This window comes from Atractosteus spatula, chromosome 12 (assembly GCF_055471065.1).
Source record: "Atractosteus spatula isolate fAtrSpa1 chromosome 12, fAtrSpa1.hap1, whole genome shotgun sequence".
Lineage (NCBI taxonomy): Eukaryota > Metazoa > Chordata > Actinopteri > Semionotiformes > Lepisosteidae > Atractosteus > Atractosteus spatula.
Window position 1 is genome coordinate 44,322,283 of NC_142717.1, and position 23,766 is coordinate 44,346,048.

At 41.4% G+C, this 23,766-nt stretch overlaps 1 protein-coding gene across 1 annotated transcript; it reads left to right on the forward strand.

The window, feature by feature from the left end:
- The first annotated feature begins 1,907 nt into the window (after nt 1–1,907).
- On the forward strand, nt 1,908–5,039 carry LOC148823164 (ADP-ribosylation factor-like protein 4A). The gene is made up of 2 exons (XM_088929356.1): nt 1,908–2,057; nt 2,945–5,039. Exon 2 carries the CDS (start codon nt 3,048–3,050, stop codon nt 3,648–3,650), a length of 603 nt encoding a protein of 200 aa, XP_088785482.1. The 5' UTR covers nt 1,908–2,057; nt 2,945–3,047; the 3' UTR covers nt 3,651–5,039.
- The last annotated feature ends 18,727 nt before the right edge of the window (nt 5,040–23,766 follow it).

The following is a 23,766-nucleotide window of genomic DNA, read 5'->3' on the forward strand; positions in this document are numbered from 1 at the left end:
AGCATTTCAAGTAGTCAAATTTGCAATTACACAGCTGGGGCATTGTCAACTTTATATTTGAAGCGTGTTTATTGTAAAATTGTATAGTCTGACCAATACTGTTTAATTGCTTCTCACAATGTAAAACATATCATCTTCAAACTGACAGGTGTTGTCTGGCTCCCACTCTGCAGTTTTCTAGTTGCCATTCAATTTCATCACTCATGTACTATTTTTTGAAGTATGTCTTTCCCAACTTATCAGGTGTCTTCAGTATAATTCTGAGATGCAGTATTGTGCTTTCTGGTTGAGTCTTTACTAATGCTGATTATACACATAGCCAACACTATGAGACAAGAGCTTTCCCCCTTTCCTATAAATAATGAATGTTATGATAGAAACAAGAGCTTTAATAATCCATATTTAAAATACTATACTAGGTAAGTGCCAGTTGGCTAATGAAGATATTTTATTTATCTGATTTGTAGGTCAGTGTCAGATCTTTTGTCTTTGTCTGGTTTTTATCCAATAATTCCAATTATTTATCTTATTTAAAATTCCCTGCCCTTAATTCTCACTGAGCTGTAGAATATATATTTCAATGGCTTTTACAGCGTGAACTTAAGAAAGGTTACAAACGAGAGTAGGGCGTTCAGCCCATCTTGCCCACATGGCTGATAGTTGCTAACTGATGAAAAAAGATCTGTTTCTTTAAAGAAGCCATGGTATCAACAACACTACCATAACTGGGTAGTGTGTTTCAGACGCTCACAAATTTAAATATGACATCAGGACCCCTTGTAGTCTTCTCTATTCAAGACTGAAATGGCTCAATTTCTTCAGAATGTCGGTGTAAAACAAAACAGAAATAAAGGATTGGTTGGTTAAACTGATTTCAGTTTCTACACCGTTTCCTTCAGGGCTGGAACGAGCCAGACGCACAGCTGTCGCCCGGAATAGCGGACAGGACAGAGAAGTCTGGCCTCTTACGGCGTGACTTGCAAAGGGCGACCAATCATTTTGAAAGTAAACAAAGGGTGCTTTAATATAGTCAGTCCGTACGATGGCGCTGTCGAGCCAAGTGCGCGTGAATCAGATTATATAAATGAACCCACAACTACATTGTTTGTATTTGGGAACAGTAAATGCATTATTTGAATGACATCTGGCTCTTCTAGGAAGCAAAACAAGAGCGATGTTGGTTTAGTAATCCAATAAGGTTTAACGGCGCTTTCACAGACCACGATCAGCACTAATCTTTCACTTTTTTTTTGTTAAATCTAATCTATCTGATGCTGGGCTGTTTCCACACAGACCGTCATGTTTGAAAGAAAAAAAAATACTTCTTTCAAATGCTCAGAGGACTGTGCACATATTTTTTTTTTGACTGTGCACATATTTGTTCAAAAAAACGACGCACGAAACGCATCGATATAACAATTAACGGAGCACCTTAAAAACTCATTTTCGCTTACATTTTCAGTACCGCTGGTGCAGTAATGTCTTTTCTATAGGGTCTTCTCATATTTAATTACACCTGTCAATAAGGTACATTTATAACAGCGTTGTGCTGGAGGATTGGCTTTGAGACACTACTCAACAGGTCGGTTTTCCCCTCCTGTGCCAGAAAGCGAAGTTCCCAGTCCGTCTATACCGCGTATTAATTTAGTAGCGCACTGCTATCTTTGCCGTGCTGAAAATAAGCACTGCCCGCGCCTCGAGCCCGGGCTGGCCAATAACTTCTGCGCGTGACAGCAACAGGTGGTTCTGCAAGGAGGGAGGGGGCAGCGGAGTGACGCCGCCCCCCGCCAATCAGACGCCCCGGAGAGGGCCGCGCTGCCCCAGCGGGTGGCCAATCAGCGGCCAGACGGCCTCTCCGTGGGCGGGACCTGCGGTGTGGACATGATTGGGAGTCCGGGATCGTCCTCGCCAGTGCACTGCGGAGAGCCGTCCGGGACGTAGGTGGGGGGTAGCGCCGGTGTGTGTGAGAGAGAGCCAGGACGCTCGGTAACTTCTATGCTTTTAACGGGACGCTCACTGAGATGTTATTATCTCCTCCTGGCTGACGTACAGGAATGGTAAGTTGGCGACGCACTACAGTTTAAAAATTGCTTTCAGGTGGCTCGTGTGTGTGTGTGTGAGTGAGAGAGAGTGAACTTGAGTTTGTCTGTCAGTCCCTATGGACGCAGGGAGGGGGGAAAGATGTTTGCAAATGTTTGTAGTTTGTGGCCATGGAGTAATTTATTTTCGCCAGGACGGGCGGGTCTGTAGCCAAGAATGCTTGTACATCGCAGAGTCAGAGGCGAATGGAGAACGCATTTCAATCGTCGCGTCTGAATGTGTGTGTGTGTGCGTGTGTGTGTGTTTCTTAAACGTTTCGCAAGATTGCTTTCGCTGGGCAACGTGATCCGGGCGAAAGTGCAGCTGAACTTGTGATCAGCGGCACCGTGCCCCTTGAAGTTCACTGTGTTTAGCCGCTGGTGTTGCACCCCGGCGACACCCGCCCTTGCCCTGCCCAAAGCCAACTCCAGCCTCGGGGCTGCTGTGGCGGCTGGCGGGCGCGTCTGAGCCTTGTGGAGCGGGACGGCTGTGGCAGTGGGCCAGACCAGTGGGGGCTCCCTGGCCTCATCACTCCTTGATGTTGTCACACTTGCCCGGCCGGGCATTAGCGTAACAAATCCAGGCTGGACGGGGCGCCCCGGCTGGACCCCGCTTTTCACTTGTCCTTCTTTCCCCACCCTGGTCCGCATGTGCTGGATGGGGTTCTGGTTTGGTGCACGGCAAGACCCAGCTTTCTGACCCAAATTGTTGACACGGCAGCGAAAACGAGTTTTCTGTCCACGAATGCAGTAAACGGACAAGGCAAAGCTGTAGCTTTAACTGTAACTTCACTGGGGGCATCCCACCCTCCATAGACTCCCTTTTTTTTTTCCTCACTTTTAATTGATGCTCTCTGTTTTAACAGGTAAAACTATCGGAAGTCGGAAGCCTGTTTACTGCGTTGGCCCAAGGACGAAGCAGAGCATCTGTGGATTTTTCTGACCGGCGCTTCCAGCTGCTTCTCTAAGATGGGTAATGGATTATCTGAACAGAACCCTCTTTTGTCGAGTCTTCCTTCTTTCCAGTCTCTCCACATCGTTATCCTCGGTCTGGACTGTGCGGGGAAGACGACAGTTCTGTACCGGCTGCAGTTCAACGAGTTCGTGAACACCGTCCCCACCAAGGGGTTTAACACGGAGAGGATCCGGGTGACTCTGGGGGGCTCCAGGACGGTGACTTTCCACTTCTGGGACGTCGGGGGTCAGGAGAAGCTGAGGCCCCTCTGGAAGTCGTACACCCGCTGCACGGACGGCATCGTGTTCGTCGTGGACTCGGTGGACGCGGAAAGGATGGAGGAGGCCAAGACGGAGCTGCACAAGATCACGCGGATCTCGGAGAACCAGGGCGTCCCCGTCCTGGTCGTGGCCAACAAGCAGGACCTGCGGAACTCGCTGTCCCTCCCCGAGATCGAGAAGATGCTGGCGCTGCACGAGCTGAGCTCCGCCACCCCCTGGCACCTGCAGCCCACGTGCGCGATCATCGGCGAGGGGCTGCGCGAGGGGCTGGAGAGGCTGTACGAGATGATCCTCAAGCGGAGGAAGACTCTGAGGCAGCAGCGGAAGAAGAGATGATCCCGTCCGTCGCGGTGAAGAAGAGCGTTTGAGAGGAGTGAGGAGGAGGAGGAGGAGGGGGGGGGAGGGGGCTGCTGTTTCTCACGGACCGCCGCCGGCCTGGAAGCAGATCCTGGGGCAGCTCCTGCCTGGAGCGTGTGGCTCTAGCCTAGATGAAGAAGAGGCTTGCTTGCTCTCCCGCGCTTTCAGAGCGGGACTCGGGTCAGGCGCACGTGAGCGACTCGGACCGGAGGTTATCCGTCGTTCCTAATTCCCCCGAAGCTGCGCCAGCCGTGGTAGGGGAGCGGTCTACAAGAGTTCGACTGTGCTTTTTAAAGAAAAGTTATTCGGAAGGTTTTCAGCGTCTCGGCGCGGATGTTTACAGTAAAAGCCGAGAACAACCTAGTATTTATTACAGTCAGTATTTTTCTCAAGTAGATGTTGGGACAATGTGTTGGAAGGACTGGGGCCATAGTTCGATGAAGGGGATGGGTCAGCCTGTATTTCGAGATCCAGCGGCCCGCTGTTCTGTAGCGTACTGCCTTTGTGCCAAGTAATCCTCCGATTCCACGAGCGCAGTGCGGGACCGGTGAGGGGCGCCTGTAGTGATTACAGAAGAACCTTGCTTGTCAGCCATACTCCACACCTTGAGAGCTCTCAGACTGGCAGCGAGTCAAGGACTTCAGATTGCACTAAAGTACACCAGTCTGTAACCGGACCTTGCGGATCTGGCTTTCCTTGTTGCACAATTGGGAATGAAAATGAAGGGCTTTAAAAGAAGTTGCCGTTTTAGGGTTTTAGAGTTTTTAAAGACGAAAAATTCAGTCGCAGTTGGCTCATAATAGGAAAATTCATTTGAATGTTTGTTTTTTGTTTTCGGGGGGGAAAAAAATTGTGTATGGGGGAGGGCTTCACTGAAGGAAAACTAAATCTGAGCTCGAAAAACGTGCCAGGCGAAATACTGCTCCGTAATAACCTGTGTTCGCTCAGACTTTTAACACGCGGTCCTGTATGTGTATTCTCACCTCCCTGGCAGATTAATTATTACTGTGTATTTAGTTCCATCACTGGGTTACAATCTGTATTTGCAGATTCCAAATAGGTCTGTTGTAAATATGCTTCTGTGTTCTACAAAGAAAATGCACTTTAGCTGTCTGTTTTCTGAAAACCTGGAACAGTTTTTATGGAGTAAATTTACCATTTATATTTAAATACAAAGCAGCTTCATAAGGAGCTTTTATAAGTTAGTAATGTTCTTACCACCTGCACTAGTGGCATTACAGTCACTGAATTGGTAATGTTCATATTTATATAAATTAGAAGTTGTTAAATCTTAATAAACAACTGTTCACAACAGATCTGCATGTATTTTTTGTCTTTATTTGCTTTTATTAAAAAAAAATTGAAGAATGATTTGGAAAAGTACTGTTTTATGTGGCAGTGTTCGTGGATCATTACCAGATACTTGCATAGTGTCTAGTTCTAATAATGTAATGAATGCTACACGCTTAATGTACGCACTGTTCACACTGGTTTGTAACAGGGTCATAGAGTTCATTCTTTGAACATGAGAACTGTAGCTACAGAGTGGCATACATATACGTTAACTCTGACCTGAGAACCTTTATGCCAACATTTATCAATTGACATTGTCAACCGAGGTAATGCTGTCAGTATCAACAAAGAAGCGTGTATTAGTGGATACAAGGGGACACTACTTGGATCTTCATTTATATCTTAAGAGCAGGAGGAACTTCTTTACACAAAGGGTTGTGGGAGTATGGAGAAAGTAACAGCCATGTTGTGGATAGCTACATGCACTTCTAACTAGATAATGGGCTAGATGGTCCAAAAAGCTTCCTCTTGTTACCTTTAATAATATTTTCAAATAACATTTGACTACTGCATTAGTAATTTAAAATTCATATACTCCGAAGTGCTCGTGGTCCTTTAGAATCTCTCCAAATCATTGTGGTATTTACAGTGTAAATGCTTGACTGAGGAACTATTTTAAAGTGCTCCGGTTTCCTTATGTGCTGGAGTTATGAGAACAGTCATCTGTTAATAAGGAAGCATCTGTGTTTAATATGCAGACAGTAAGATTAGGATAGGAAATGAGAGCACCTGTGGTTTCCCTTAAAACATGTATTGTTGTTATTTTCCAGCAAAGTAGATGTTCGTCATTTCAAAAGGGCAATATTCCAGTTCAAGGGGTATGGTATCACCTTCATTATCCTGGAATCACATAAGCTTGTATTCATTCAGTTGTATATCTGATCATTTAGTGGTTTAGTAGTTATTGCACTAATAAAATCCCTTAAAGGTGCTTCCTTATGAGAATCTTAAAGCCAGGTGACACTCCACTGTTTATAGTACATTGTCTGTCTCAATTGTATGCTGTAAATTGCTTTATCTTGTCTGCTGCTTCCCTAAATTTATTGCTTCCAGGTCAGTATAGGGTGAAGGTTTACATTCTTAGTCTATTGATTGATCTTGCCCAGGGTTCAGATGGAAGTGTTAACTTGTATGTTTTCATAGATCCTGAAGTGTGTTCGCTGCTGGGAGTATGTTCACCCTGGTCCTTGCCTTCAGGACACGTCTGTTGCATAGGAGCCGATATTTATTTTGTCAACCAGCAGAAGCCTCAGGGCTATGCATAAAATATAGCTCTGCCTTTGACATATAGTGACTTCACCCCTGTCCTGTTAGAATCATGTTTCTTATAACGTTGCATTAGCAAGCATAGTCCCTATCGCATTTCTAAATGTCTAAAACGCATGACTTCCGTGAATTCACATTTGAGTAGTTCGCTTTTTTAAAAAAAAAATTGTACTGTTTTCTAGCGAAAAGAAAAAAAACTGATGTCCCGGCATTTACAGCAGATAAGGTGACTGAAGCATACCCCTCCTTTGTGAGGAAAGGCTTGAGATTGGAGTGTCTGAAGCCCTCACTGTTCCCGGAGGGCAAGGGGAGATCTCAGTGGCTCCCGTCTGGCCCGGAGATGAAACGATGTGCAGGGAACAGCCGCAGGGAGATGATGATGTGAAGCGAAGGGCCAGCCCGTCAAAGCCCCCGGGTGACTCTGTGGCAGAAAGGACTCCGAAAAAGCCAATTGCTTTCCAAAAATGAGAGCAGGAACTGGAGCAGTTAAAGCTATAGAAATGCATTCACTTCTCAATCGGCAAAGAGCATTAAAGTAACTTTTTTTTTCCCCCCAAGGGTATTTGTAATGAAATTAAAGTTGAGATCACTTATGTTATCTGAACATACTGCGAGGCAGTTAAAACGTGACAAAAACGAGTGTCCGATAGCATCCACCGAGTTCTTCATGCCTCCGAGTACTGAAAGAATGGAAAACTAAGGAAGCAGAAAGTCTTCAACTACCCCTCATTCCAGACGCGCTGTCAGTGATTGTAAACTAAAGTCTAGTCCAAAATATGGCATAACATCAAAGCAGTTCTGATGAATGGGAAGGCTTTTCATGTGACACTTTTTTTTTGTGTGTGTTTTTGATGGTGGTGGAGTTAGTTATAATAAAAAGTGGTGCCTCCCCAAATACCATCATGCTCACTCAAGTTGTCATTAAGCTTTAATCTAGCATGAGGGTAGGCAGTGCACAAAGGCAGTAGCCGTGTTTGTGCTGAAGGAGATGATTATTGTTTTCAGCGCTGCCTCGGGCTCCCTGTCTCCTAATGAGGCTCTTCTCAGGACAGGGGGCTCAGAGGCAGGAAGGGGTGGCCCCCCTCCCCTCCACCCCCCCTGCCCCCACCCTAGAGGAGACAGAAGACCGAAGCTGGTGGCTTAAATTTAACAATGATTGGGAAGGAGACTTCCTTTTCATGACAAAGAAAATCATAAATAGTTTACTAGTTCTGTGGCCTGAACACGAGCCGACCAGACAGTACTCTCTAATCTCTGTGCTTTTTTTAGCAATATGCATTCGGAAGCAACTGTTGATGTCTGACCCAATTGTTTGAATTAGACCAATACTTAAAACTGTATTATCTTCTTGATATTCACTGCAACTACTGAGTGAAATTCTGACATTTTTTATGTATTAGTATTGAACACAGAAGGTTGTGCTTGGGGGGGTGGCTGAGTAGTTCATTCATACTACAGTATGAGTAAGTCTTTTACTGAGTTACAGTACTGACTCATGAAGTGCAGTGCTGGAATGAATTTGAATATTTAGTCTGAACTCGAGAATGTGGTTAAGGCGAAAGTCACATATCACTTTTACTGCATAGTCTGTTGACATTGCTTCACCATCAGGTTACACCTAAAGTTACAGCTTTGGGTGAATTCTTCCAAAGTTAAATACATGTTTGTTCCTTATTGGAAACATCTTGTATAATAAAAAATATAAAGTAAAGCTTTTTTAAAAAAATCTCCATATCAAACCTTTATTTATTTCCACAAAAAAGAAGAACAGGTTTTGAAACCTTTTTTGTTCTCTTTTCCTGGGCCTCATCTTTATACTTGACAGAAAAGAGGAAAATAAGATTGCAAACAGTATAGCGATAACTGAACGAGCACATTAAATGGTTACTGATAGCTGAAGTTTGTACTGCTGTAACTGCAAACAAAGGGATATTGTGATATGGGAGGTTTGTAGTGGAATGCATTATGTTCTGTGTTGGAGTTTCATTTGAGAAACTTAGTTGATTTTCACATAAAGCAATAATTTATGCCAATGTTTTTTAAGTTGGGGTTCAGTGTCATTTAAAGACCATCATTTTACTCTTTTATGTAGTAAAAAGTAAAATGGTAAAAAAAAATAGAAAACAGCCCAAATCTAACTTTTATGTGTTATGGATTGTCAGTGAAACCAGCAAATGGTACCTCAATAGCTCTATCTAAACTATTATTTAAATCAAAGGCAGTAAAGTTGAGCTGGTATCTTACCCACAGTGTGAATCTGAAACGTGTCTTTTGAACGTATGTAACCGATTCAGCAACAGGCTCGTGGAAGAGGGCAGTGAGACCCCGTGACTCGAGTGAAGCACTGCTTTTAAAATATGCCCTGGGAGACCTGAGGTTAAAGGAAAAATCCTGAAATAACAGGCCTGCCTGTCCATTTTGCTCAAAGCGTTTTTTTTTCTTCTGCTCTAATCGAGATCCTTTTTAAGTATAGTGCCAGCGTCTGTTTCCTTTGAGCTAATGATGTAATTAGCTAGGGATGGTGTTTTTGGTGGGGCTTGAATATCCAAGAAACACCTTTCTTTCCCACACCAAATGCTGAGTCAATGCCACAACTTGAAGTCAAGCCAGTACCCCTTTGATTTATAGTTACAAGCTGTCCCACTCTGCATCCTGCCAAAATGTTTGCCAAACCAAAACAGCCTGCTGCCCTCTTTAGTGAGAGAGACATTTACTATGCAGCTCTGCAGATGATGTCATACAAAACAGCACAAATTCAATTTCTCCAATCCATTCTTAAAGTTCAATCTCTAAAAGTGTCATTGTTTTCAAGTTTAATAATTTCACCGATTTCACTGCCAGAGAACGTTTTTAGCAATCCTTAGGAATGGAGGCATTTCGAGAAGTCCTGTTAAATGCATTTACCACACTTTATTAAAACTTTTTTGAGAAATCACAAAACAAAATACAGCTTAACATGTAACGTGCTTAGAGGCACAGTATCAGAAGAGGAATCTTGTCATGAAGACGCCGTATACGCTAGACGGGAGCTTTGATCTGGATGTTGAAATCTTAAATTGGTATAATCCTAATTGGCTCCTGTGTAAAAAGGACACCTGTGTCGAGCACTGCTACAGGCTTCAGAGCAGAGAGGAGCACATCCTGTGTGCCCTGTAATTAAGACAATACTGCAGCTTTAGTTTTTAAACAGTACACCTATTTCAAAAATAGGTTTATGTCCTCGAATAAACCTAGTGAGCCTGTTTCATTCAGAGGTAAGAATGCTTAAAAAAAAGTGGGTTTAAAAATGCAGATGTTTCTTCACCTCCTGAACACGTCGCGGTAGGGGCGTGCCTCTGTGAAGCGTGAGGCGTCCTGTTCCCATTTCAATGGGCAGGCTTGGGTGGGACCGGTGTGGCGTGTCTGTGGAGGAAAGAGCATCTAGATACTGCAGCTCCGGCCACTCCCTGTGTTTCCTGATAAAAAGGGGCTTATTGAAAGCTGAGTAAGCGCGGCTTGTGGTAATCTTCACGGCGGCACTGCAAAGCAGTGTGCGACAGATATTCGCAGGCTTTCCCCGTATTTATTACTCCTGTCAGTACAGCGCTAATTAGAAAAAAAAGGTATCTCACGGAGGATCTGGTGGAGAATAATGTGCTTTTTAAAACACTTTTAAACCCGTGTAATTACACGATCTGAAAAGTGAAGCTTGATTTTCTCTCAAAGGGCAGCCGTATATTGCAGTGCTAATGCTGGCAGAGGACGCAGGGCCCAACACGGGTTAATGTTCTTCAAAGTGCTTTTCTCAATTTGAAAATGCCGTTATAACTGTACAGTGAAAGGCGATCAGACATTCCAAAATGTATTCTACACAGGGGCAGCAATTGTCCTGAAAGATCAATTAACCGGACAATTCAACGACGACGAATAACAGAACTTAATTTCAGCATACCAGTTTGATTGGTCACTGGGAATGAACAGCTCTCGTGTAAGGAGTACGTTTGATGGAAGGTTGTCACACGTACTGTACCTGATGAGCTGCAAACTATTTTGTATCTATCTGAATTTGCAGGCAGACAGAAAGTCTAATTGATACTGCTTATCGAGTTACAGATTCCTCAGCAACTGCTTATTCATGAGGTTTTCCTGCCGCAGACGAACACTGCCCGCACACGTCTGGGGAGGGCAGTGGCAGGTGACGGGGGGTGGATAATGCGGGGGTCCGAAGAGGGCAGCAGCCCCTCGGTTTCTCTAGCCAGGGGTATACAGAAATGCGGGGCAGTTGTGTCAACAGCCACTTTCTCCCCCCACCAGCAGTCACTCCTGAGGCGTCTCTGTTCGCATGTGAATTCCTGGGGACCCGCAGACCCGCCCGGTGAAAAAAAAAAAAAAGGTCACCCCTGCTTTTCAATCATTTTGTCCCGATCCTCGGTTGAAAAATCCCCTCTAGTCTGAAGCCGGCGGCCTCACACACTTGACCAGCGGGGGCAGATGGAGTCTAATCCAAGTCCTCTGGCAGAGAGCGTCGTGTGCTGACTTCTGGGTAGACCTGGGCAGCTGGAGAGCTGGGAAGTGAGAGTTGTGTTTCCTCTGAAAACCCCCGGCTGTCAAAACCTGATACGGACACAAGGCTTCATCACAAAGGCACATTCATTAGGTTTCGCCCAAATGTGAAAATAACAGGACTCTACAGGGCACGTTAAAAAGTTCAAATCTGACCCTTACTTGGTAATACTCACTTTGGACAGAGATGACCACGGGGGTCCTGCTGCAAGTATTGAAAAGCTGACAAATGAACTCAGTACTCAAAATGTACTCGGTGGATTTCTTCAGAATAAACAGTGAAACACAAACCAGAGCAACGTGAGCGGAAACTACGTGGAAGAGCACTTAATAATGTAAACAGGGGGCACTTCTTTACCTGCAGGGTTGTGAGAGTCTGGGGTAGGCTAGCCAGCCAGGTTGTAGTAGACGATACTGGTTTCTTTCAGATGGATTAGATCCGCGAGCAATTTGCTACTCACTACCAAACGGACTCTCATCTTATGTTCTTACCAAATTACAGCTAAACGTCCCTTGCTGCGTTTCCTGTGTTTGATTTATTATGAAAGCAAAAGTTTCATGTTCTTCTAAGTGAATGAAATTGTTTTCTAGCGTGTGAATTTACTGTCGGTACCTTTGCCGTGAATGCACTTCAGAATTAAAGCCCTAACCCTAGTCCCAAAATGACCTCGTACCCTTGAGCTACAGTATATACCTGAGTGCATCACACACGGGGTGCTGTGCTGACAATACCGTGAGAACAACGAGGGTTTTGTTTAAACTGTGCAATGATGCAGATTGAAATAACCAGATTAGAGGGAAATGGTCTGTTTATTTTACTGAAGTACAGGGATACCTACTGTACAGCAGGTAAGTTTGAGAGGGAAGATTTATTTTGTCATCTAATAGGGAAATTGAACTTACTTGGAGGCATTTTCGCAAACTTTTCTTTTAAATCTAGAAATTATTTGTAGAAGGCAATTTTGATTTGTTCAATGTTTTTGTTTATTATGGTTAACTAAAGTAATTTAAATAGCATTTACAGTCCCAGGTAAATATACTGTATGGTTTTGACCAAGTACTGAGAATTTGTAGCATATTAAAAGAAACACTGTGGACAAAAAGTATTATTTATCAGGTTTTAAAACATTAGTTTGTCATGTATTGTCAGCAACATCCATGAACTTTTATTATCTTTTGTAGATTTGTTAAAGCCATTATGGTGTCTACATATAGTTAATTAAGTAAAATTAAATGAATTTGTCCTGAATTGTGCTTCTTGAAAATGTCTTATCTTTTGCCATTTTTTAAGTCAAATAACAAATTATAATCCCCATTTATAAGTGTAATACACAATATAATAGCAAGAACAGAATGTCAGAACTTAAAAAGATATTTTAATGACTTCCAATATAAAATCCACTCATCTTCCAAAATTAAGAAGTAACTGTTTTATCTTTTTTTCACGCTGAAACATTTTAAACTTAATCTAATCCAGAGTGAAAAAATTATAGAAAAATTACAAAAAATGCCCTCCTGAAAAGGTAGACACTATTCTTGCTTCTCTTGATTGACACATAAAGATTTACAACACACTGTGAAAAAGCGAATTGTCCTGAATGTTATGCACTAGACTTTGTAGTCTCTTCATCAAATATTCTGGCTTGTGTGCCTTACCTTCACTCTAATGGACTCCTTGATGCAGCCCTAGCCTTATTGTAAAACCATACACAAGCATGGAAAGAGGCTGGTTTCCTTCAACTGTAAGATCGAGAGGATAAGAGCAGGTCACGTTGGCTGGTATTGATTTTTTCAAAGTCACAAACACACGAGAAGCAGAGTGGACGGGCACGCCTCTGACATTGTGTGAGCACTTTCCTTCATCTCAGGAAAGCAGGCCGCTAGACACCTTGCACTGAGTGCATGGACCTTGGCGAGTGACCGAGTATTTTCCCTGGTTTTGTTTATGTTGCAGTCACCACTGCAGTAGCTACAGTTAAAGTTATACGTATGTAGTCTTGAATCTGAAAATAAATTAGATCTTTAATGTTTTTCCTTCTCCAAAAAAAACACAACATCCTGCTATTTTCAAAGCTCTAAGCTGAATTGTCTTGGAAAGAAGAAACTTTTCTTCATCTCCTCTTCCTTCTTTTTCTTATTCTTCACCGTTGCTAAGACAATAACAGATAATTTTCTGTTGGATTTAAAATGCTGCAGCAATTAAGAAGGAGAGTCTTTTTTTCTTTCTCCCTGTTCCCATCTGGACATGTTTAGAAAGGAAAGAGAGAGAACACCTCTCGGTGTTCTCATTTCGGCCATCACCAGTTAGTGAGTGGTTGCAAAAACCAAGAAACTGTTCGTGTATGGTCCATATTTTTAAAACAATTAGAAAACTCAGTGAATAGGCCTTGACTGTAGCAGGGGGGTGTTCCGTATTGTGAGCCGACAATGACAGTCTGTCTAAAGCTTGGTATTCCGTGGCAGGGTTCCAGTCGAAACTTCATTGTCAAGGTGATGACCGTTCCATCAGAGGGTACTTAATTCAAAGTGCGACTCTGTCTGCATCTTTAAGCAGGCCGACACAGTGCCAGCTGCCACACGAATGGGATACTCCAGCTATGAAAATGCCTTTGTCTTTCTCTGCCATATGTAGGCTTGTAGAACTGAGGGAGATCTGAGCTGTCAGGGCCCTGCCCTAACCCCTTGCTTCTGCCTTGTGCTGCAAGTAAATAGTGCATTCATTGGCCTGTTGTTCAGCACAAGTCTGCATTGCTCTGCAGCTCTTCTGCCCTCATTCTGATGCAAAAGTTGAACAAATAAGACAAGGCAGACCGCAGTCCACAGCTCTTCATCATATATTCATTGGGAGCAAAGGGGGGTTTAACACTATGTGGACTACATTTTATTTAGTTGTTATTAAACATTTTATTTAATGGCAGTTCTCTCAACGGGCTACAGACATATCTGAAACGCATTATCATATCTTACATGTACACTGTATGTATGTAGATTTGAACTATTCCTCTGTCTCCTGCTGCAGTTATGTGTAAAGAATATGCACATTACATTTTTAAATGAGAATTATCTGAGTGGGTAATAAGGCGTTTGGCTCCATCCACTAGGTTTTGGAAAAGCAAACCATCCTTCTTATCTAACAGCATTACTCATTATGTCTACATCAGAAACAGAGGAGAATAAATGTTGCCAGAAAAGGAAGTCAAGAGGAAGTGTCTATTCCATTATTTTGTCTGCAGGAAAACGTTCGCATAGTGGGTGGGACTGTCTTCTGTTTCCTGTTAAAATCACGAGTAAAGGCACGTTAGCATTGAAATGCAGGATTACGTAGAAGTGATTGCTTCACACTGTAAATAGCAGACGGTCATCAATCTTATATTTGAGCAGTAGCCTGTACTTCTAACAAGCAGGAGTTTCATGTAAGGGTTGACATGATGCAGAAGAACACTCTTGTGCGTTTTCTTCTTTACCTTGTATTTTTCATTCTCAGAAAACGTCTCCACAAAAACAAATTGGATAAACAGTGTTTCAAAAAGTTAGTTAAGTTCATGTTTAAGATTTAACATTCAAATGCTGCTTGGAGAAGATAGTAAAACTCTCTTGTCTGTGGAAAAATGTGACACAATTGGTTGGTACAGCACAGTAGGTCATCAGGTTGACACACAGCTACTGTACCAACTCTTTAGCATGTGGCGTGCCTGTAGGACAAGGCTATACCAGCAGCCTTCACGCATTAACTAGGGATATACCACAGTTCCTAAACTTTAACATTTTGACAAATGCGTCTCTCTTCCTTAAAATTATCTAGCACAGATAATCGCAGAAATAAAAATGAACCATAATACCTATGTTTTTACTAGTTACACACAACAGATATCTAAAGATGTATTTTATAGAATCTGGTGGTTTTATTTATTAAATGAGTACAATTTAAGAAGGCTACAAAACAGAAATAACATACTAATTAAATATTTCTTTTGAGGAATTAGGTTGTTCGGCTTCTCCAGTGAACACTGAAGAAATGGTAACTTTACACTGTACCTTATGTCTGTATACATAATACAGGATACATAATTTGTAAAAACATGTTTGTGCATGTTTGTGTGCAATATTCTCTATTTAAATTAACAGTGTTATCGAGCAAGTTTTGATTTTTCCTGTTTAGGCAACCACCTGATCTTAACAGTTTATCTTGAGAATCAGTTTATTTAACGGGAAACAGATAAAAGAAGGATAAGCCTAACTTTTCAGTTCCTAATTGGTTTGTTTTTAATTCCAAAGGTCAGTGTTAACCCTCAACTCTCCCCACCACTCAACACACTCTCCAAAGTCAACACATTAAACCTTTTTCTCAATGCATGAATTGAAAAGTATGAACAGATTGTTTTCCAAGTAAATCTCCTGGTTACATAATGAAATTCTGCCTGAGTTAAGGCAAAAGAACTGAGTGATCACATTTAAATTTAGAAAATCCTGCTCTTGACACAAACACTACAGTAGTATACATGCAGGAGTAACATTTCTGTTGCCATTTATTATATGAGAGAATACTTTTTCCTGTGCTTTCAATAAAAAAAAAAACTCCTATATATTTGTCTGTACATGGCTGTTCATGGTATGTTTTGTAGTCATAATAAACTAGACTAGAAGGTTCTTCAGACTAAAGTCCTGATGAAATTGCCGGTTTATTACTAAGCTATTTATAAATCCACTGAATGTTCAGATGTTTTTGACAAGCATGGAGAAGGAGGTGGCCTCTTTTGTTCTGAAAATGCTTAAAATATCTGTTGGTGTAACAAAGGTTGAATGGCTTCGAGGGATTTTACTCCTGTATACTATTGTAATTATAGAATCTTCCCCAGAATTGTGTTTAATCCATAACATTTTAGCACAATGTTATATCACCAAAAGACCAAAATGACAAAGCAAACCAGAGATTCCATGAAGAAGAAAAAGCTTTAATTGTCTACAGTGCTGAAGTTTCTTTTTTCCCCATAGAAAATTAATTACTTTGTGTTGATTTACTTAAGAAAAAGTGCCATAATGTCTTTCCTTTTCACTTGCACTGTTTCAGTCTGAGTCTTAGAAATGTTTTTTCCTGGACAACTCTTAATCTCAGAATACAGTAAATGACTCTCCCCTCTTGATCTTTTCCAATTTGATTTCTAATCTCTCTCACTAAGTCTCTGCTTGTCACTGGTTCTCTTTCCTATTTCTTCTTGAAGTCTCAGTAGCCTTTCATACCGTTGACCACACAATCCCCCTGCCCTCTCCCTGTATACTTGGTATGTTGTCTTCCAACCTTTCTAGATGTTGCTTCCAGATTTTCTGCTGTGACTCTCTCTTCACCTTTCCCTCTGTGTGTGTGTGTGTGTGTGTTCCCTGAGAACATCTTGTGTTTTTCTCCATCTGCTAGCTTTTCTTTCCAATTCTTGGTAGGCTGCTCCTGCCAGTTGTCTTCTGAAGATACTCAGATGTCCTTCTCCATTGTCTTTAAGGACTCTGACATTTCTTTAGGAGTATCGCCGCCCCTTAGCCCATCTGTCCCCTATTTGCCTTTCCCTTTTACTTAACCTCTCAAAGTCTGACCTCCTCTCCCATGTATCCCTCCCTCCTTTCCCTGTTCTGACCCCACTACCTCCCCTGATGCGGTGTTACTGTGTTCTTCTCCACAACATACAGGATCTATCCTTTCTTAGCAATATGCTGCACTCTGCTCCAGGTGCAAGCCCTCCGTCCGTCTAGATATTGCGCATGTCATTCTCTTCAGGAGCACCTCACGGCCTCTGGAATCCACCTTTCCATTTCATCCAAGCACTGTGGCTGGATGGTCATGTTTCCCGTCCTCCCTGAGTTCATGCATCTCCTCTTGCTGACTCTCAGTGGTTACGGTTCTCTGCTCTCTGATTTCACATCCCTGCCCCTTCCTACCGCTGTCTTTGTCTCGGCTCCCTCCTCTCTGCAGTCCCTCGACTCTCCTCGTAGCCCCTCTGGGCTTCTGCCTCCTGCTGGCTGTGTCCTTGCATCCACTTTCCTTGTAGCCCCTGTAGTGGAACCCGAGGGAAGGGAGCACCCAGAATGCACTTCACCTAGGATAGGTAATAAAGTAAGATGGCAAAAGTGCTTTAATAATTGTCTTCAGGACCGGAGTGGTGGCCCTGTGGCTTAGAATCTGCGCCTGTGGCTGGAAGGTTGCCAGTTCAAATCCCATGGCCAGCAGAGGAATCCTACTCCATTGGGCCCCTGAGTAAGACCCTTAACCCCAGCTGCTCCAGGGGTGCTGTATAAATGGCTGACCCTGCGCTCTCACCCCATGCTCTCTCCCTGTCTGTGTGTCTCAGGGAGAGCAAGCTGGGGTATGCGAAAAGAGGAATTCCTAATGCAAGAAATTGTATATGGCTAATAAATTGATCTTATCTTATCCTCCAACGCCCTCCATATCAGATAAATGTTCCCTTTCTATCTCTTCTCTAGTGGGAAAATGAAACATAAGACGGCCCAGTAAGTTGGGTAGTTTGAATATTAACTGCTTCACATACAAAAACAATACGGGACGTTTATTCAAATTATAACCGAGTCATTTTAACAGACGTCAAGCTAGTAGTAAGAGCTGTCAACTCACAGCTCAATGAATCCGGTAACATTAAATGACAGAAAAGTGTTGTTTGTTCTGTTGTGTTTGTCTGCCTTTTGGTATTATAATTTTGTTTTTGGAAACCTCTGCAAAGAATCTTTGCTTTCCAGGTTTTTGTAAGCTGCAATGCTCTAGGTGAATAATGTAATACGTGGGGTTTGTTAACAAAAAAACATTCATACACTTCTACCCACACTGCAAAACCTGTGTTTATGCAACAAGAGCAGAAAAATATTTAGAGACTAAAATTTTTCTAAAAGTCAATGTGATTAGTCACAGCTGACTGTCATTTGAGAATGACTATTTGTTTAAATTGTTCTAATGCACTTAAAAACAGAATTACATATTTGTTACTAACAAAACAAAAATGAATTAAATGAACAAATAAACTCCCTGAGTGGTAGCTTATTAGAGCTCTTTTAAATGTAAAACCTAATTCAAAAACTGCTGTACAGAAGAACGTGGTCCATGCTATTAGTGATTTTAAGGACACTATGCCCAATGAAATCTCAACGCAAGCTGTGTGAATAAAAAATTTTGATTCACGCTTACCATGTGCGTGTATTATGTTATTGCATATCAGATCGTTATCAGGTAGTTTGAATAACTTCTTCTTACGAAGGTAAAATCCTGGACAGTGGGCAAGTGATTTAAAAATGCCATGTAAAAATGTCCACTATTAGTTGATTAAAAATCTGTATAAAACACACTTAGTACATACAGTAAACATGCCCATGCCTTGGTTGTGTAACAAAGATTGCCTAACAGCCGCTGGAATGGCTGAAGGTGACTTGTCTGTGGGAGAAGTGCCCAGACGGTGATCTGCTTCAGCAGTCAACAAAGTAGTCCAGAGAAACCAGGACATCAGCTCTGTGAGGGTCAGTTTCTGTCTCAGAGGAGAGAAGGTCACCACACTGGCCTAGAACTATCATATCCTTCTGATCCATCTGTGCAGTTGTTTCTGAACTGCAGTGCTTACAGCACAAGAAAATCCAGGAAGAAATAACCAGTACAATATCAGAATGACGGTAACTCAGGGAGAGAGTCGGAGTGTTTTACTCATTGCTAAATGCTGTTCTGCCTTGGGCAGGCCTGATGTTGTTTGTTGACAACATGGTGAGTGTTATTCTGGCTCTTGCATTGTGGAATGGAAGCAGTGGGATGATGTGGAAAGGATTCTTCATCCGCACACAGTAATACCACCTATTTGCATATTTTGCTGTCAGACAAGTGGCTTAAATGCTTAGCTTGCAGCCTATGACAACTAAGAAAATTGAAAAAAAAAACAACAACTTTGATTTTGGAGTCTGAAGCAGAGCTCCGTGACTACATGAAAAGAAAAGACGGGAAATCACCGAATGGCACCTAATTGAGTCACAGGCTAAAGGGTTCTGCATATGGATTTTCGTATTGGATTTTTTTTCCAGTGCTGAATTCAATGTTGAAATGACTGGCATCCCTTCTTAAAAGAACAAATGGAATTCCAACTTGACTATGCTCTTTCAGCCCCCAAATTAGTGCCTTCTGTCAGGAAACTCCAGCCTTGTTGTCAACTTTACAACAGGATAACAATATAAAGTTGCCCTGCAATGGGCTGTTGTCCTGTCCAGGGAAGTCCTGTCTTGCACCTGTTGCTTGTTGGGATAGGCTTCCATTCCCCCTGCAATCCTGAACTGGATGAAGCAGTTAGAAAATGGATACATAACAACACAAAGTCTACATCAAACTCATGACTAAATGAGTAAGAGAGCAGAAAACCCTGTGTTCTTGATTGGTCACTAGAATAGAAGATGAACTGTACGAGTTGGAGAAAGATCACAAGTTCAGGCCTGCAGAATCTGGAGTTGCTGGAGAGGTTTTGTGTGGTTGAATGTCTCACATGTGACATTTAAGAAACTATTAAAAGGCTTCAGGAACTGCTCCATCAAGGAAATCGGAGCCAAGGTAGAGATTGTATAATACTGATCACTAAAATGTGAAGTAGTTCAGGTGGGTAGGTGCGTCAACATGCATAGTCTGCAGAGGAACAATAGGTTTATTCCCTGGTGAAAAGAGAAGAAAGAAAACACAACGTTTCGGCTGTGAAGCCTTCTTCAGATGAATTCACTAAAATGTGAATACATTGAACACCATACATTTAGAAATACATACAATACATGCGTACAATTTAGAAATACAAACAGTATAACTATTTTTAACATGTTCTATGCATAATACAATACTGATAGTTATTCAAGTAAGTCTTTATCATTAATTTGTGTCAGGCTTTGCTGAATTTGCATAAAGGTTTTCATGCTAAATATGCTTTTTGTTATAACGTATCATGGGAGTAGATGCATTTGGAGGTATGTTTTATTAAGAAGGCGCAATGGTATTCTGTTTAGACAGGAGATCTGGAATTGTTAAAGAATGATTCTGCAATGTCCATGTTTGTTTATTGAAGATTTATTTCTCTATGCAACTTAAATAGCAATTAGTTTTTGTTATTAATTACTGGCTACACCACATTTTTTTCAACTGTTTGATCAGTACCTATTATCATTATTCCTGCTATTTCATTTTACCCAAATACTTTTATAAAGACCTAAGATTGAAATGGATCAAAATGTGTTGTGAAGCACACATTAGAAAATGGTATACAGAATATAGACAGGGAAAAAACGTAATTAATTTTTTCCTTAGTATCAAATGGCAACGTGATATATCTCCTGCATTGTAAATGTCAGGAGTATGGCAAAAACACAGCTAAAATTTCCATTTGAGCCAAATTGTGAACATAGTATTTTGATATTGTGCCAGCATGGTGTTTAGAAGAAAGTCCAGGGGGAATCAGGAAAATGAAAGTACATATAATTATGAGAAAGGTTGTAATTATCTCACAGTTACTAGTTTCAGTTTTCAGAAATAAAAACCATAAGAACTGGGCAAGAAGGTGTAATGTTTTTTCCACATTTAACTTTCAAGTCAAAGCCAGAGGACTGGCCAGTTTCCTTCTGTAAAATTATTGCTGCAGTTCTCAGCAAGCATTTGACCAAAAGCCAAAAGAGGCCACCTGTTGTTATTTTAGAGAGGGGTTGTCTTTGTTTCTGTTTCCTTAGGGCAGAAAAACACATTATGTGGGCTTGAATCACAATATTTTGGAAATGCTGAGTAATGACTAAGAAAATTGATCTTGTTTTGAAGCCACAGTGCTACAGTCTACCCTGGCATATTACAGAGCCACAATTAGACTGAAGTGGGTGTCCAGCAGCCAAGGTTATTATTTGTGTTTAAATAAATCCTTCTCTCAAATTCCTACTGTAGATCATGATTTAGGGTAGGACTAAATCAAGCAGATAACATAAAAGATTATACTTTGTGTCATAAAATCAATAACCTTATGGTGGATACTTTCAAAACTTTTATACCTTACCATTAATTGAAGATCTTTCTACTACAGAGGATGACTAAGACCTCTTAATGTGAACAATATTGAAATATTAGACATTGCAGGTTTCTAACACCTCAGAATCAGTGCTCTGTCGATTAGTTCTCTAAGATTACAAGGAATTTATTTGTCAGTCTCCCTAGAGATTTATTATAAAAATATAATAACATTTTAGTATGACTCCTTGACTTTTAAGTATGTCTATGAGCAGCTTAGAGGAGAGACTAACCAAGAGAGTGAACAAAGAGTAATGCTTCCACTCTGTCCAGTTATGTTATACTGAAAGGCTCAGCTACTGTATACTGTATTTATTTAGCTTTGTTGACATTGGCCTTAAAAGTTTACTAAGTTACATATGTCCATAAACATCTTTTTAAATATGATTGAAGGCTAGGAGGAGTCGATATGTGGATTGTTTTTCCAGGAACATGTACAGTATATATAAAAGCAAATGTATTACTCAGAAATTACTGTAATCAGTGTGGCAGTATTTACCTTTTCATTCTGTAAAAAAATATTGTGGTCTCTGGATGATTCTTCAGAAGTCGAAAGGCATCCAAACATTTTGATGCTCCAAAGTTACTTGCAACACACAAACTTTATACATAAAGTTTTTCTTCCTTTCATTTTATCTCTAACAGTATTTTCTTGTGTACTGTGTGTAATAATTCAGTAAATTTCTAAACCTCTTTAATTATGATTCTCTGTAACATGCTGGCCAATCTGTGAGAACGTTGCTTCACTCTGTGGAATACAGATGTCATAAAAGAGCCCTTTATGGACTGCCTTAAGGATGAGTCTCATGCACCTAATACAGCAGGGAAAGACAATCTTTTAGAGCAGGGTCTAACCTTTTTAAAATAACTCGTGGAGCTAAAGAAAACTTTCTTATTTGAAAAGGTTAATGAAGAAGCATGTGATCAATTTGCATTCAAGATTCTACTAATTGCCAAATGAACCTTTCCAGCAGGGTCAACCTATGCAAATTATTTCTAATTCCAATTTGCATGACATTACAGGGAACAAGGAGCAGCATGTGTTTGTTTTACTTAAGATGTAGAAGTGCCATGCAGAATCTGCCCGACAGCAGGATGCGTGAGAAACTTCACAACATGACCTTGCTGTGCACACTCAAGTGAGAACCCAGGGTAATTTTGGTTAACGATGTTTGCCGACTCAAAATAGAAGCTACTGGGAAAACAGTCTTGTTTATTAGTTTAATGATTAACGGTGGACAGGAGTGATGTCGCCATCTAAGAGCAGTCAATCTGGTTCAATTTCAGGCAATTACCACCAGCCTGGCCTGTCACTTACAGGCCCATATTTTCCTCCATTGTCTCAATAATGGTTTCATTGCAATTAGAAGTAGGCCTGCAAGCCATCGGTTTTTATAAGCTCACTTCCAACTGAATGCATCTGGAGATAAAACATAGCAACCAAAACCCCAGAAATTATACATTATTTCATTACCCCTTCTGCTACACTGTCCTGCCTCTGGAAAGAGCTGAAACCGACATATCTAACACAGTAAAAGCGAGTCTATGTTGAAATAATTTCGGCATAGCCCTGAAATGGCCCCACCCCAACTTAAACACACACTCACATGAAAACACGCCACTTTACTAGATGATAGTCTAGGTCATTCAGGTTAAAGTCAGTCAGAAGACCCTAGCTGTTTACAGATGTAGATGGAAAAACACATCCATAACATGGGTGTTTGCTTGAGACTGGCTCCAACAGCCCATGGCAATCAGCAGTAAATCTTGCAGCAGATCTCCCTTATCTATTCCTATAGCGAAACATTGTGTCTTGTGGGAGAAGTGCCTGGAGACATTCCCTCCTTTCAGTTATCATTGCTAAGACTGGTACACAAAGCAACAGGGACTGTAGGAAATTTTGCTACACTGTGTGTGGCTCACAGGGATTTACTGCATATCTATGTAAACCATCCATTTCTATAATCACAGCAACTTCTACCTCAATAAGTTTAGTTTCACATTGGGAGGAATTGTTTGTTATATTTTAGAACCTATTAAATGATTTTTGGTATAAATAGCGTACAATAATGTCACACAAGATGTCATAGGTCCTGGTGGCTACTGTAGAATGGACCTAGACAAACACAAAACCCAGCTCACAACAGACCAGCTGGGAGCTCTTCATTTCCATAGTTTTTGTTAACATTCATTCTTAAACGAGATGGTGACACGTTACTAAAGGGGGTCCAGACCTTGATCATAAATCTTAATAAATTAAAGTCAAAGCCTCCTCCTCAGCTGTTGCTCTCATGAAAGAAGAAAGTCATGGAAAGGCCACCCTTGTTGTGATCTCATTCATCACTTACAGTCCTCTTCTCGGTTAGGCTACTTGAAGACAGACAAGGGTTTGGCTATGTAGGGAATTTCCTTTAATACAAAGGACTGCTAGCCTCAGGCATACAACCTTGTGCAAATTATTACTTGCCTTTCTTCCTAATTTTGTTTATTTTGGGATATTTTCTTGTTGGGGATGATTTTCTTTCTTAGCTGTTGTATGTGTGTGCTCTGCAGACATATCCTGATTTTAGTACAAGCAGGTACAGTGAAGTTGCGTCAGTGTGGGTGGGCTGCAATGGACTCAAAGAAGGCTCCACAGCCGAAACATTGTGTTTCTTTTCAGCAGGGAATAAACCTTTATTTGTTCCTATCCTGATTTTATATTCAAACTTATGAAAGACAAAGAGACGATTTTGAGAAGGTCTTGTGAATTGTAAAAAATTCTCATAGTGTTTATTTGTTTGTTTGCACGTTCCACTGCCTCACCAGGAGAAATGGCGTTCTGAAAAGGAATGGATTAGTTTACACTTTTGTGTCCTTTTGTGAGAATAAGATTGATAAACC

Coding starts and splice junctions, on each gene's coding strand:
- LOC148823164 (XM_088929356.1), top strand. CDS start 3,048: ATGGGTAATGGATTATCTGAACAGAACCCTCTTTTGTCGAGTCTTCCT.